This window comes from Lepisma saccharinum, chromosome 3 (genome assembly GCF_977018435.1).
Source record: "Lepisma saccharinum chromosome 3, izLepSacc3.1, whole genome shotgun sequence".
Lineage (NCBI taxonomy): Eukaryota > Metazoa > Arthropoda > Insecta > Zygentoma > Lepismatidae > Lepisma > Lepisma saccharinum.
The window spans coordinates 45387630-45401363 of record NC_139231.1 but is presented as its reverse complement, the minus strand read 5'-3'; the positions used below and the strand labels follow the sequence as shown (position 1 = coordinate 45401363).

Genomic DNA, 13734 nt, shown 5'->3' with positions numbered 1-13734 from the left:
TGATCCGAAAAAAATAAGGTTCCTGGACCGAATTGAAATACTTTCTACATAAAACGGTTCTTTGCGGTCTAGAACCCATTTACACTTGCCGATTTTCTCTCCTGGACAGGAATTGAATTTTTTTAAATTCCTGAACCCTGAACAAACCTGATTTCAAGGAGTAGGCCGATTGGTTGTTCAGCGCCTCCCTTGCTCTTTCTCGCAATGTCCCGAACCAATTCAACCCCAACTTGTGTTGTGGTCACCCTCTTTTATCCGGACATGTCGTCCTTTTTAGGTGTCTGTCCGGCGTCCGGACGGTTTTTTTTTAGAAATCCGTAAATGTCCTCATTTTTTTGGGAAAGAGTATACAACATCGGGTATAGCGAATGTGCTGCACAGAGAATATATCCATCCATAAGGATCGTCATTTGTTATTTTATATCTAAAGCATATCCCTTGGAGCACGTTAAATATTCGAGCAAGGTTCACTGATCATCTGGGAGCTGATCTACCATCACTTTATCCAAACATGTCATCAGTATTATGAGAGAGTATACTATCATACAGTCTCTGCATTTCCATTACAAGTCATATGTAAGCGATACAGAAACGCGTAGTGAGAATTTTAATTATTGAGTAATATTTACTTTTTTGAAATACCAAAACGAAAGTGTAAATTCAACAATGTAAGCAAGAAAATGTTAAGGTTTTAAGGATGGGAGAAACGAATATGAGGCAGGGTGTAAAGTAGTCAGTCACTTTCCCCTGTTGATGAAAGTCTGCCAGAAATGTTCGCGGCTATAAAATTTATTGCCCCATCCTAAACTACACAAAATATTAATTCAGTTTTGTAAATAGGTTAAGCGGGAAAGAAATCCCGTCACGATCCCAACTTTCGGGATCCCGAACAGTCAGGATTCCAAATGGACATTTTAAAATGTGATAAAGTTTAAAGTTTTCTGCATTGCAAGTGTCTGAAACTTCTCGGATTTTTTCCCCCACAAATACATAAAAAAGAAAGAAAGAAAGAAAAGGAAAGAAACAATCACTCAATTTTGAACATTTTCTGTCCCGAAATTGAAAATTTTTCCCGTCCCGAAAGCAGGGTTTAAAAACATTTTCCGTACCGGTCCCGTCCCGACCCAAAAAAATTTGCCCGGCACAGCCTGGGGTTCAAAGTAGAAATTTTGACAAAAACGGAATGCTTTACTTTCGTTATTGATTGATTGATTGATTTAGTTTATTTTACTTCGCATTTTGTGCCTCTGGCAAATTTGCGAAGTGATAAAATGATGAAATTGATGGATGGACGTTCACAAACAACCAAGCCCGAGCGGGATTCGAACCCGGGACTATTGGTGTCGCAGCGTTTACTTTCGTTATTATGCTGTTGTCTGTGTTTTATCTCCGATTACGACAATGATGAGACGGAACGGTAAAGGTTACAGATATTCATGAAACCAGAATGCTGTTCCGGTCAGCTTACCGTCCACCTCTGTCGGGTGAACTAGGGTTAAGAGTAATACTTGCAAATGTGGTGAGATTTTTTTTTGGCGGTGTCCTCTTTTTTTGGGGCTTTGTCCTCCTTTTTCACCATGCACTGCCCTCTTTTTTAATGTTGTGTTGGTCACACCTGGTAGAGATGTTACCGAGACGACTTACTGATTGACATGCTTTGTCTTTCTTCGCTTTTCTGCCACTTTTGGCTAATCGCGAAGACGGGAGGAATAATGCTAAAATGAACTTGATGAAAATACAATCACAAACACGCGTGGGGTGCAAGGGGTGACCCTTTCTAAAGAAGCCGACCACCGTAGCGGAGTGGTTAGCATATCGCGCTAAGACGCCAGGGGTCCCGAGTTCGAATCCCGGCCTGGGCATTGATGTTTGTGAGTGTCCATTCATCCGTTTCATCATGTCATCACTAGATCTCCGATTTTTAGGTTCAGAAAAGTGTGATTTTGGGTTCCTAAAATAGGCTTCAAAAATTATAAAATAGGTTCTAAAAATGCTATAATAGTTCATAAAAATCTTAAGTTAGGCTCGAAAAATCGTGAAGTAAGTTAAAAATATTAAAATAGTTCACAATTCTTGAAAAATACTGATTAGGTATAGTCACCGGCAATGAAAATAGGACACCATATCCTGAAATACGCACTATTTTGCATAACGTTATGTGTGTTGCCTAACCCTTCAGCGATGGCAGAACTTACCATTGGAAATTTGCTATTAAAATCCACTCTTCGCCGTATAGTTAGGCAACAATCGTTTTTCATGTTATCCACAGTCAAGCTCTGCAATTTTGTCTGTGAGGACCATCTTATATGCTGAAAATAATCTTTCAAGAAAAACATAGTCAGTGGTGCAAACTTCAATGCTGAAGTGTTAGCAAGGCGTGAATGCCACAAAGCACCGAAGGGACGCGAAAGTGAGCAAGACCACACAGATCAGACCACTTTGGATTGTACAGGTAACAGCGGCACTAGACGTTTTGCTTTGTTTAGAGTTTTGAAAAATCATCATTCACTTGAAGGAAGCGAAATCGATAGAGAGTACGTTTCAAACACGTTCGTCATTGAATTTTTTTCATGCCCAAACAAAACAAAAACCTAAAAAAAAACGCTCGATTTAGGCGCATAGACCTAAAAATAGGTTCTAACAAGCAAAATAGTTTTTTAGGCACTTTAAAACTTCATCTGTTGTTGTTAAAAACCTAAGATCCGAGGTCTAGTCATCACTCATCTTCATCTTCGCAAATCAACCAAAAGTAGCACAAAAGGCGAAGTAAAGTAAATCAAACCTTTCTAAAGACACCCAAATGTCAACCTCTCTTCCATGTAGTACACCCTGAACTGCATTGTAGCGGACTAACGAAGCTCTGGCGACTGGACTTTCAGCCAGTATTTGTGGGGCTCTGGTTCTGTCGTCCATATATGTTTGTCCCTTCATCGATCTCATCATATTTCATCCTTATCTTCGGGATTAGTTCAAATTTTCAGAAAAGCGAAGTAAAATAAAGCAAACCAATAAATCATCACGAACACACATGGACAGGAGACAGTACAAGTCCCACAGAGAAGTTCAGACGCCGGAGCTTCGTTAGTCTGCAACCAGGATGTACTACATGGAATAGAGGCTGGCATTTTAAGTGCCTTCCGAAAGTGTAACACCTTACACCCTGCTGGCACTTATGTTACTAGTTAGGTTTAATAAGAATTTGCTTATAATTGTGTGTCTATAATTCCAAGACCCGAGAACGAGACAGTCACAAGACTATACTGCGCCAAGTCTCGTCTCGACTCGAGAACACTCGTACGAGGGAAGACCAAATCCAGATTGTTAAATATCCGGGTCGTCTGAAATAATGCGTCCGGGGTACCAAATTTTTGGTTCTGCTTCTGAATCGCGAAATTTTCTGACAATCGCTGATTCGTGCTAAGGTGAAGAAGGCTGTTGGTACAAGATTTGACAGTGTCTTGTTTTTTTTTTTTTCCAAGTTGAAAATGACTGTCTTGTTCTCGGTGTCGTCTTGACGGGAACAGAAAATCAGAGCCCGGGTTCCGGTCCAAAATAAAAACACGGATCGGAACGCACAATCGAGTACCCTGATCCCTAACCGAAAATTGGAAACCCGATCCCGAACCCAAAACACGGATCCTGAATTGAAAATCTGGTACTATGATTCCGAACCGGTAACCTGGATCCCGAATCGACAATCGAGTACCTGGATTCCGAATCGATAATTGTGTACCCTGTTACCGAATCTAAAAAATCAGTTATCCGCAACCATTATTATCCGGAACCCGGAAATTTCAGGATTCGTATCTGGCCATATCCCTAGTGTTCACCACTCATCCTCATCGCTGGGATTAACCCGATAGGCAGAAAAGCGAAGTAAAATACTCAAAATAGACATAGATGATGATATTATCTCGGGACATCGACCAGGTCAGTTCCGGATATATTCCTAAGCTTTTTCCAAATCTTTATGATGAAAGTGACGTCAAATCTGGAAAGTCCGGAAACCTCTCCGGAACAGACTTTGCCGATATCACGAGACTGTTTTCATCATTTTCCGCCAGTATTCCTAAGGACAATTAGGAAGCTAATTTGAATGCGTAAAACTGGCTGACTCTGCTCTTGATGTTACTACAGTTACTCCTAGTTTAATATCAAGTGTAAAATGTTCTTTGTACTTCTTCCTGTGCTGGCGTTCTAATATGTCTTTTCCGTTTTTCCAGGTGACGGTGGCATAGTTTTTCGCAAGCAGCTGTGGTGGCGGAAATCATTTCGAGCTGGCGTACTCAGGCTTCGTGGCATGCAGCCGCTCTGCACTGCTTGAGGTCGAGAGCTGGCTGCTCTTTCATTGGCTGACGAGCGACACGCCCTGTAAGTATCAAAATGTGCCCTTTTCTATTCATAAGCATAACTCAGTTGGTCAGAATTCGTAAATAGCTCGTACTTTCTCTGGAAATTCACGGTGCGTTCCTCTTCGCGTGTCCTTTTCTTAAAACGCTGGGCTCATCCTTTTCAAATATCTCACCATGCATTGCTGTGTTTTCGTCCTCTTCCTAGAATCTCACCATGCGTTCCTGTGTTTTCGTCCTCTTCCTAGAATCTCACCATGCGTTCCTGTGTTTTCGTCCTCTTCCTAGAATCTCACCCTGCGTTCCTGTGTTTTCTTCCTCTTTCTGTAATCTATGTGTTCCTGTGCTTTCGTCCTCTACCTAGAATCTCACCATGCGTTCCTGTGTTTTCGTCCATTTCCTAGAATCTCACCATGCGTTCCTGTGTTTTCGTCCTCTTTCTAAAATCTCACCATTCATTCCTGCGTTTTCGTCCTCTTTCTAGAATCTCACCATGCGTTCCTGTGTTTTCGTCCTCTTTCTAGAATCTCACCATGCGTTCCTGTGATTTCGTCCTCTTTCTAGAATCTCACCATGCGTTCCTGTGATTTCGTCCTCTTTCTAGAATCTCACCATGCGTTCATGTGGTTTCGTCCTCTTTCTAGAATCTCACCATGCGTTTCGTCCTCTTTCTGTAATCTATGTGTTCCTGTGTTTTCGTCCTCTTTCTGTAATCTCAGCATGTGTTCCTGTTTTTCGTCCTCTTTCTGTAATCTCACCGTGTGTTCCTGTTTTTCGTCCTCTTTCTAGAATCTCACCATGCGTTCCTGTGATTTCGTCCTCTTCCTAGAATCTCACCATGTGTTCCTGTGTTTTCGTCCTTTTTCTGTAATCTCACCATGCGTTCCTGTGTTTTCGTCCTCTTTCTAAAATCTCACCATTCATTCCTGCGTTTTCGTCCTCTTTCTGTAATCTCACCATGCGTTCCTGTGTGTTCGTCCTCTTTCTAGAATCTCACCATGCGTTCATGTGGTTTCGTCCTCTTTCTAGAATCTCAACATGCGTTTCGTCCTCTTTCTGTAATCTATGTGTTCCTGTGTTTTCGTCCTCTTTCTGTAATCTCACCATGTGTTCCTGTTTTCAGTCCTCTTTCTAGAATCTCACCATGCGTTCCTGTGATTTCGTCCTCTTCCTAGAATCTCACCATGTGTTCCTGTGTTTTCGTCCTTTTTCTGTAATCTCACCATGCGTTCCTGTGATTTCGTCCTCTTTCTAGAATCTCACCATATGTTCCTGTGTTTTCGTCCTCTTTCTGTAATCTCACCATGCGTTCATGTGGTTTCGTCCTCTTTCTAGAATCTCACTATGCGTTCCTGTGTGTACGTCCTCTTTCTGTAATTTATGTGTTCCTGTGTTTTCGTCCTCTTTCTGTAATCTCACCATGTGTTCCTGTTTTTCGTCCTCTTTCTAGAATTTCACCATGCGTTCCTGTGATTTCGCCCTCTTCCTAGAATCTCACCATGTGTTCCTGTGTTTTCGTCCTCTTTCTGTAATCTCACCATGTGTTCCTGTTTTTCGTCCTCTTTCTAGAATCTCACCATGCGTTCCTGTGATTTCGCCCTCTTCCTAGAATCTCACCATGTGTTCCTGTGTTTTCGTTCTCTTTCTGTAATCTCACCATGTGTTCCTGTTTTTCGTCCTCTTTCTAGAATCTCACCATGCGTTCCTGTGATTTCATCCTCTTCCTAGAATCTCACCATGTGTTCCTGTGTTTTCGTTCTCTTTCTGTAATCTCACCATGTATTCCTGTTTTTCGTCCTCTTTCTAGAATCTCACCATTCATTCCTGCGTTTTTGTCCTCTTTCTAGAATCTCACCATGCGTTCCTGTGTTTTCGTCCTCTTCCTAGAATCTCACCATGTGTTCCTGTGTTTTCGTCCTCTTTCTAGAATCTCACCATACGTTCCTGTAGTTTCGTCCTCTTTCTAGAATCTCACAATGCGTTCCTGTAGTTTCGTCCTCTTTCTAGAATCTCACAATGCGCTCCTGTAGTTTCGTCCTCTTTCTAGAATCTCACCATACGTTCCTGTAGTTTCGTCCTCTTTCTAGAATCTCACAATGCGTTCCTGTAGTTTCGTCCTCTTTCTAGAATCTCACAATGCGCTCCTGTAGTTTCGTCCTCTTTCTAGAATCTCACAATGCGTTCCTGTGTTTTTGTCCTCTTTCTGTAATCTATGTGTTCCTGTGTTTTCGCCCTCTTTCTGTAATAACACCATGTGTTCCTGTTTTTCGTCCTCTTTCTAGAATATCACCATCAGTTCCTTTTTTTACCATCTCCTTCTTTTTTGTATAGAACTTCTTCATGCGTTCGTCTGGGCAAATCTATGCTTATAAAGTATTTTCTCAAACTAATGTTCCAAAATTTCACGCAATCTTCCGTGCTTTTATTATTTATAAAGATATTCATAACCTTTAAGCTCTTCGCTTTATTTTGATATTCGCTTGTCTAATGTCTCTCAAGCTCTTTTTAAAAATAAATTTACATCACGTACCCCGGGATTTATTTTTTTAAGAAACTGATGATGTATTTCGACGAATTTGACCATTTTTCTGAGAGATTTAAAAAATTAAACCCGTTTCTGTGAACATTTTTTGTTCACAAATTTATAATTCGTTCTACAAATTAAGTTCCTCCTTTTTTTCGTTTCCTCTTTCAGATATTCATTAATCGCTTCTTAGAAATTTATTTCTGTTTTAAGATACTCACATAACGTTTTTTCCCTAACACCTGATTTTTTGTGTTTTTAAACAATTCGTATGGCGTTACACGTAAGTATAAAATTCAAAATCATAACCTGTTCCATTCAATTGTTCCAACAAATTATTTTTCCCTTGGAAATCAACAAAACTTTTAGAACTTGTCTGAACGTTTCCAAGTTAAATTGTTTTAGGAATTGAGAGGGAACGCATTTATTTCAAAGATTTTTTTAAACGATCACTAAAGCATTGCTTTGGATTTCTGCATTTTCAGGTGCCAATGTAGAAGAAATTCTCATAATTTTGGGGGGCAGGGAGGGAGGTGGGATATCCCGCTGCTAAACCCACCTTTTTAGGAACTGACAGAGAAAAAATATTCCACCAGACTGGCTGTAGGGAGTGTGTTATATCTACAGTCATAGCGGTTGCAAAAACAATTTAATCTTGATATAAAAAAGGGTTATATTGTATTTACCAATGTCAGTTGGTAACCCTGTCTGAACGCAGGCGCGCATGCGCAGGAATCGTCCATGTTTAGGCAGCTGCAGGACTCGAATCAGTCTATTGGTCGGCTGATCATGATTCACGGCATAGCAGGCGCAGGTTCCACTCAGGAGATGTTATCTCATTGTGCTGTGCCTCTCTTTTACGCATTCATAGCTATCCTCACTGGACCAACGAAGTGCTTCGCTGCGTCTTCTGAACGAAATCTGTTGGATGAGCACCTCGGCAGACAGTGTTGGCACAATCAATTTCTCTTTGCAAGTGGCAAACTTTCTTTTTTTGGCCCAATTTTTTCCTTTATCTAAAGAAATCGTGTAACAAAATAGTAATATTACTACTACTACTACTAATAATAATGATAATAATGATAATACAAGTAATAACAATAACAGTAACAATAAATATAAAGGTTCATGCTAAAAGGAGTGAAAATAAGAAGTAACAAATAAGATTTATAGATATGAAACTGGCATCTAGTATAGCTTGAACAAATGTTGAGGCCGATGCCTTCAAATTTCCCTGAAATTTTGGAATTTTTCATCGAATTTCCCTTTTAGCCTAAAATTCGGTCCGAATTTCCCTTGAAAAAAAGGGAAATTTCCCCACGTTTGGCAACACTGATGGCAGGCTGATTGCCAACATTGTATCTGCCTAAGCATGGGAGATTCCTGCGTCAGGGCAAGGTTGCCAACTGACATTGATAGATACAATATGCCCCATCCTGTATGATATATTGAGAGCTAGAATACATTTGAAATTGTTAAGGAAGAAGCCTTTACAGAGTGAATTAATCCAACAATTATGGACATTGTATCTATACCATCTTGACATAACTTGGATTAACTCGAGGACCAATCAACCGATTCTAACAGCTTTTGGTGTGAATTGAAGCCAATTTAACGTGTTTTTTTTTTAAAAAAAAAACACAAAAAAACATGTAGAGTGAAGGAGTCTGAGATGCATAGTTCATCTCCCTTAACGTGAAGGTTCGTTGTTCTTGCTTATGTTTGCACAATTGCTTGGCGGACGAACGGAGAACATCTCAAAGTCTGGATGGTATATCTGCTGCACTGATTACCCGATCTATCATGGGGTGAAAGAGTCCCTGAGACATTAGGATGTCATGTTTTGTTGAACGAATAGACTTTGCTACCGCTTTCGATAAGGTATCGAAAGCTCCAGGAATATTAGACTACATGGACAACCACTTCTTTTGTAGCTGTCATGTAGTTTAGGACATTATGGACACAATCTGTAGTATCAAATTTCCCTCCGGCTCTTTTTTGTGGGTACACAACTTCGACCCAAATGATCGTTTCAGCGCAAGGTAAATTCGAATATAGGACTTAGTTTATGGAGGTGATGTTCTAGTAAAATCAGATAATTTGTAGGTACAATTTAGCACTTTTCCGATAACTCTGTTTGGCAACACTGATCCCAAATGTAGTGCTACGAGAGAGTGGTGTTTGTAAAAGTAAAATCCCATTAAACCGAAACGTAAACCCTTTAACTGCAAATGTATCACTGTCAGAATAGGCTCGCCCGCCAAACTTAATTTAGCTTTCCATTTTCCGAAGAAAGTAGACTTACCCGGAGAACAAACACTGACACGTGTAGAACTTGCAGCTTCACATAGACATAGACATAGACAAATAGTTCCACTTAGCCGTACATAAGATATATGCTTCTGTTTTCATGTCATGATGTGGAATTTTCTCTCTCGAAAGAGAATAAACTAATACGAGACTCGCTCTGAGGCTTGCTTATCTTTCCTTCTTTGTCTCCTTTTTATTGTTTTCTTTTCTTCTTTGTGTTACAGTTTTTGTCCGCAGGGAAGATGATGGCGTTGTGATTAATGAGAGATGTCGTTTAAGATGCACTTTATCGCGAAACAACGCCCAAGGATGTTCTTGGATGTCTAAATGAAGGAAATTTGATATATGGGTAACTTCGGTCGTTATCAGAAAAATTGATCATTAAGGTGAGCATTTGTATACGAGGCTTGGCCCAAAGTCCACAGAATTTTATATAACCTTTACGCTATAAAAATAAAGCAACGATAATGAAACAAAACACACTGCTTTACTGCGCACACAACAGTATTAAATGAAGTAAATGTTTATCCTTCAATATGACGTCAAAAGTATATAATTAACATTGCTTACTCAGCCTAACAAATTGAACAAAAAAACCTGCGGTTTTATTAAACGAAGATATGCTTCCATAAACAATATACTTTCGGCTGGACTTACAGTATGCATATTTTTCTTCCAAATGCAATTATTAAAGGAAATGTCCACTAATTGTCATTCCATGCTGTTACGTGCCTTTGCATTTATTTACTTAGTGGAATTTCGAAAATTGTGGCAATTCTTGCGGTTCAAATAGGAATTTTTAGTTTTGCTTTTGTAATTCACGTGATTATCATTGTTCTTGAAGAGAAAATAGTAACAAGGGAAAGAGAAAATTACTGTAGAGAAATAGATAGGGAAGTGACAGAAATAATGAAACTTTAAAAGGAAGAAATGGCCTCCCGTCGTCGCCTTGTAATCATACCCTGTATAGACGCATAGTGGTTTGGATTCCACTTTAAACTGTAGGTTCAGTCCCCATTAGCGTATTTTTGCATAAAGTAGACCCAAAACAAACTTTGAATAAATTTCTAACTGAGAAGAGATGAATTGGATATGGCAAAAATGAGAGTGCACACCCGAGCATAGAAAGAGTGGCAGAAAGACATGAAAAGCAAGACAGAGGGGAATAGAGAAAGATGTTGAAGATAAAGTGAGGTGCTTGAAGGAAAGAGAAGCGAGGGAAAGGTGTCCATAAGCAGAGAAAGAGCGGCAGGAAGATATAACTAGCAAGACAATAAGCCGAACACAGGATGATGGATGAAAGATGGGGGAGTGTGTTGTCCTATGTACATGAGGGAGAGAGAGAGAGAGAAAGATTGTGCACATATTCTCAAAATCAAACGTTTGTTTATACTTTCTAGCCCTAATCTATCAATTTCTGCCACCCACCCACCGATAACGTCATCTTGAGGGAAAAGTTAAATATAAACTCAATTATTTTTACCATCAGGCTACAACGTAAGGAAAATTGTATGAGGTGCAGTCTTGCCACATCTAAATTAACAGGCTGCTAAAATCGTTTCAATGTGGCATTTGCATAATATTTAAATATATTGATAGCTAATTGTAATTGAAATGTGTTTGTTGTAATTTTGACACTCGTGTGACAGTCCTCACTGTCTGTGTCGCGTGTGCAATTTGAATTTAATTTTCAAATAGTTTCGTTGTTTATCGACGGGACTCTGGACGTTTAAGTAGATTACCAGATGTACCGCAAAAGTTGCACAATTGCTCAACCGTATGTCCGTAATTGTAATTGAATTTATAAGTAGACTTTCAAAATTTTCATATTTCCAGAAGTATTTTATTACTCGTCGTGTTAAATATTTGCAGAAAGATATACCGGGAAGTTCCGAAACGTACAGGAATATCTGCATGCAAGGAAAATATTCCTTTTAGAAGTTTCCCCTGCATTGTTAACTATCGATTTGATCCGGTGCCCTTGGGATTGCGTAATACACTTGTGGCCACTAGTTGACGTCAAAAGTCTCCCTCCCATCGTCAAGAACATCAGAAATCGAACATTGTCCATTCCTGTGTTTTGCCACTGCAGACTTCTGATCTATTCTTTGTTCGCTGTGAGAATGAAGTCAATGTACACAAATGCACGTGGTTTCTGAGAAATTCTATTGGTTGTTCCAATGGCAGCTGTGCAGGAATCTTGCGCGCAGGAATATAGTGCATGTGATAAAGTCACACAACATAACACAGCTGGTATATTGAAGTTGCGGAACCCTATATTCTGAGCTGTACGGCTACGATCAATGTATTCATGGGCGAAATAACACCGGAAGTAACAAGAAAATATTCCTCAGAAGTCACGCGGTTTTATTTACATTTACTTTGTTCTTACACTTGATGGAGAATAGCTACTTGTCCAGATTAACATTTCGGTACTTCTCCCCAATATCTTGTTTTAATATCGTGATTATTTTAACACCCTCTTTAATTAATACTTTGCCTAACATAACATTAATTAAAAGTTGGATATGACTGCAAATATGAAGAAGTTGGATGCCATTCAAGAGCATTAAATTATGGAAAGCGATATTTCGAAATGTTCCAATAATCATTGGAAGAGTGGTAGGAAAAACCAGACGAGATAGAATCAGGAACACTAAAATCAAGGAAGAGCTAGAAGTAGAATAAATTGAAGAGATAATAGAGAGAAGAACACTGGGCTGGTATGGACATGTCATGAGAATGGGAGAAGAAAGAAAACCGAAACAAGTAATGGAAGCGAGACCAGAAGGAAGGAGAGGAAGAGGAAGACCTCGGATAGAATGAGAGCAATACCTGTCGGAGATGGTTACTAAAAGAGGGAAGGCACTAATGGAAGTTAAGAGAATCGCACAAGATAGGAAGAGTTTTAGCAGATGGCTGAAGGACACCGACGCCTAACAGCACGAAGGGGAAGAAGAAGAAGAAGAAGAAGAAGAAGAAGAAGAAAAAGATATTTCGAAATGATTGCCACAAAAGTAAGTATGGTCTGATGATTGTATATAATTTAATTATTGACTGTTGAAACTTCTATTGTGTCACCCCCCCCCCCCCATTATATGTGCTCCGTGTGAAAAGCTCTATTTCTGAGATGAGCACATTACCCAATCAATGTATAATAATTGAATTTATATTCTATTTTGGTCATTTTACGTCGCTTTTCTCTGTGTACAATGATGCAGAATGTACAGCATGGCATATGCTGATTTTGTTTTCTTAGCTTACAAATGGCAAAACCTTTCTTACTGATACTAGGCTACATCTGAAGATCTTGAAGATGGCACTTACATTAGTGCTTGTAAGAGCTGGAAATGGGTTTCAGGATCTAGGGGCACGACCAGCCAGTGGCGTATCCTGTAATGTCTGAGGGGCAAATTCAGATGACAAGTCTGAAGGTTTGAAAAATATCTATTAGTGAACTGCCTTCATAAACTACATGTGACTACGAGTGACTGTGCACCCTATTTTGTCTTTAGCTTCCTCCTTCAGCGCGGCTTCATGTGCCTTGAAAGACGGACACTTTGTTAACGTTTTTTGTTTTCCTCCTCTCCTTCTGATATCTCATCTTGTTGCTTTTATACTTTGATAAATCTGAAGAACTAGGGGGACAGCGTCCCTTCGCCGCACCCCATCCCCCATTTATAACCTTGTTGGTAAATATTGCACATAGCCTTGCTTTGTCCTAACTTCAGTACCATCGTTCAAACTTCCACATTTTCCGCCACTTTTCCTTTGCTACCTTTTGCGCAGACTCAACGCGAGTCAGGCACGTGATGTAGCAGAAGTGGCTCCTCCCACATTCCTGTTTCCCTTCTTCTGCGCAGGCGTACGAGGTTACTGCGCATCCCCCAACTGCTGTTATACACACTGCGCATGCGCATTGCAACGCTTCCCGTTGTTCGCGGACTTCCATAGCAAATTCACAGATAATAAGTGACTGAACCTTTAGTGTCATTGGCGATGTACGTGTATATTTTAACGCACTTAATCTCCACATCAAGTATGCACAGAGGTACCTTGGAAACAATACATCTGTAAATAAATTAAGGAAATTGGATGTATTGTTCCCGTTTTCACTTACCTCAAGAACTTGATTTGCTGCTAACTCATGTATGACATATTATTTTTTAGTTAAAGCGTACTACATACAATAATCCCGATTGAAGAAAACAACATTAATGGTACAAATTTTGCTGAGCCTGTGCCTTTATTTATTTCCTTTTTCTTCAGAATATACGTATAACTCATAAGTTATATTTAGTTTTGAGTGGAATGGATTTGAGTAAGTGTTTTAAGAACCCGGAGTGCATTTTTTTGTTGTTGCTTTGCTGCTTTTTTATCTTTTTCCTTTGTATTATTTTTCGCATTATAAATATGTTTATGATTTCTGCTTTTGTTAATCCGACCTTGGTTTATTCCCCATGTACAGGCCACGGCAGGTGAAAGCAGGCATAATATTCCTTGGACGGGTGCGTGCTGTGTAAATAGTCCTCATGGTCGACGGTGAGTAGT

At 39.7% G+C, this 13734-nt stretch overlaps 1 protein-coding gene across 4 annotated transcripts in view; it reads left to right on the top strand.

The window, feature by feature from the left end:
- Positions 1–13734, top strand: part of sigmar (Tumor necrosis factor alpha-induced protein 8-like protein sigmar) — a 161775-nt gene that overhangs the window by 79105 nt on the left and 68936 nt on the right. For 3 of the 4 annotated variants that reach the window (XM_083119854.1, XM_083119855.1, XM_083119856.1), the window contains exons 2-3: positions 4224–4371; positions 13652–13725. In XM_083119854.1, the coding sequence (XP_082975980.1) occupies positions 13716–13725 (10 nt within the window). In that variant the 5' untranslated portion in view covers positions 4224–4371; positions 13652–13715. The remainder of the gene's footprint in view (positions 1–4223; positions 4372–13651; positions 13726–13734) is intronic. The other variant, XM_083119857.1, reaches the window with a different exon arrangement.